Raw genomic sequence first — 1,445 nt, forward strand, 5'->3', positions numbered from 1 at the left:
CTATATATATATATATATATATATATCTATCTCTCAACACACCTAATTAATACCACCCACTGTTCACATACATAATAGCTTGCACAATCTAAATAATACACACAGATAGACATACACACTATTACAAAGGGTTAACAGAGGTTGACCTTCACATGAACTTCATGAAGTGCACATCCACACTTTATATTTCTTCACACACGCACACACATATGTCTGTTTCTGGGGATAACCTTCAGTATCATGGCAACAGACCACCGGGAGGCCATGGATGTCCTTATATAGCCACAGCCCTCAAATAAAGACAGCAGAGAAAGAGAGATCTGTGTGTATATTTGTGTGTGTGTGTGTGTGTGTAGAACGTCAGTGCCAGATGCCAAGGCATATAGAGCTGCCACGGACAGGCCTCATGTGCGACAAAGGATTTCATGAACAAACATATACTTCAGAGGAAGTTTCTGTTCAAAACAGGAAGCGAGATCATGCCCTTGAAGGACACACACACACACAAAATACTGGAAGAAAGGAGGGAAGTAAGGTCACACACACACTTACCTTGACTCCCTCTATCCTAAATCCCAGGGTGGCTGTTGAGCTTATGGTCTCTCTCCACTGCATGTATCTGGGTTTGGTCACGGCTTTCTGGAGGTTTTCCTCTGGCGTGGCCGCCTCGGGATCAACCTCAACCATTTTCTGATACATGTCGGGTCTTGGGGAGGGTTTCTTACGAGCCTTGGTCAGCTCTTCCTCAAGGTAGGTCCTAAGAAAAAAAAACAGGTGGTGGATGGTGAAGAAGAAAGAAAAGAAGAAAGGATGAGTGACAGACATGAGCCCGACGAGGAGGATGAGGTATAAATGAGCAGAGCGTGTGAAAGCAAAGGTGTGAAGAAGATGTCTCTTTGCAAACAGTACTACACAGCTGACATCTATTACAAGTGCTGAGATCTGGGAACACGGCAACATCGATAAAAAATAAGTCTGGCAAGGCAAGAAATATGAGCAGTGAGATGGTCATACAGGTTATAAAGAAATACTTATTTGGAAGATCAAGAACAAAAATCCTCACACAAATATCCCTCACAGTTTACAGACACTGCTCGACTTTGGATTTTCCACAGTTTTTGTGTGCAATGAAGGGTTATTACAGATATTTCAAGTGCTCACACTGGCATTCAACTCCAAATAAAGGGGGGGGATGATTGGGTTTGTTGGCCTACAGTATTTCATTTTGTTGTAACATTGTCGCCCTATTTCCACATCTCAACAATTATATGACCCATGTTTAAAACGAAACACCTCTAATTGTCTCTTTGCAGATTAAAGAAACAGTAAAGTTTGTAGTTTGTTGTATGTCTGTGAAAAATCACAGTAAAGTACATTAAAGGTAATTCATCATTGTTTTCTGAGGTTAAATGGTATGGAGCTAGAACAGTGACAGTAACCTGTGG

The 1,445-nt window shown here is 41.5% G+C and overlaps 1 protein-coding gene across 3 annotated transcripts in view; it reads right to left on the bottom strand.

Annotated features, from left to right (window-relative positions):
* Window positions 1-1,445, bottom strand: part of LOC116705917 (inositol-trisphosphate 3-kinase B) — a 29,393-nt gene that overhangs the window by 4,652 nt on the left and 23,296 nt on the right. For all 3 annotated transcript variants that reach the window (XM_032542398.1, XM_032542399.1, XM_032542397.1), the window contains exon 9: window positions 553-757. In XM_032542398.1, coding sequence (XP_032398289.1) covers window positions 553-757 — 205 coding nt within the window. The remainder of the gene's footprint in view (window positions 1-552; window positions 758-1,445) is intronic.

Source organism: Etheostoma spectabile, chromosome 18 (assembly GCF_008692095.1).
Source record: "Etheostoma spectabile isolate EspeVRDwgs_2016 chromosome 18, UIUC_Espe_1.0, whole genome shotgun sequence".
Lineage (NCBI taxonomy): Eukaryota > Metazoa > Chordata > Actinopteri > Perciformes > Percidae > Etheostoma > Etheostoma spectabile.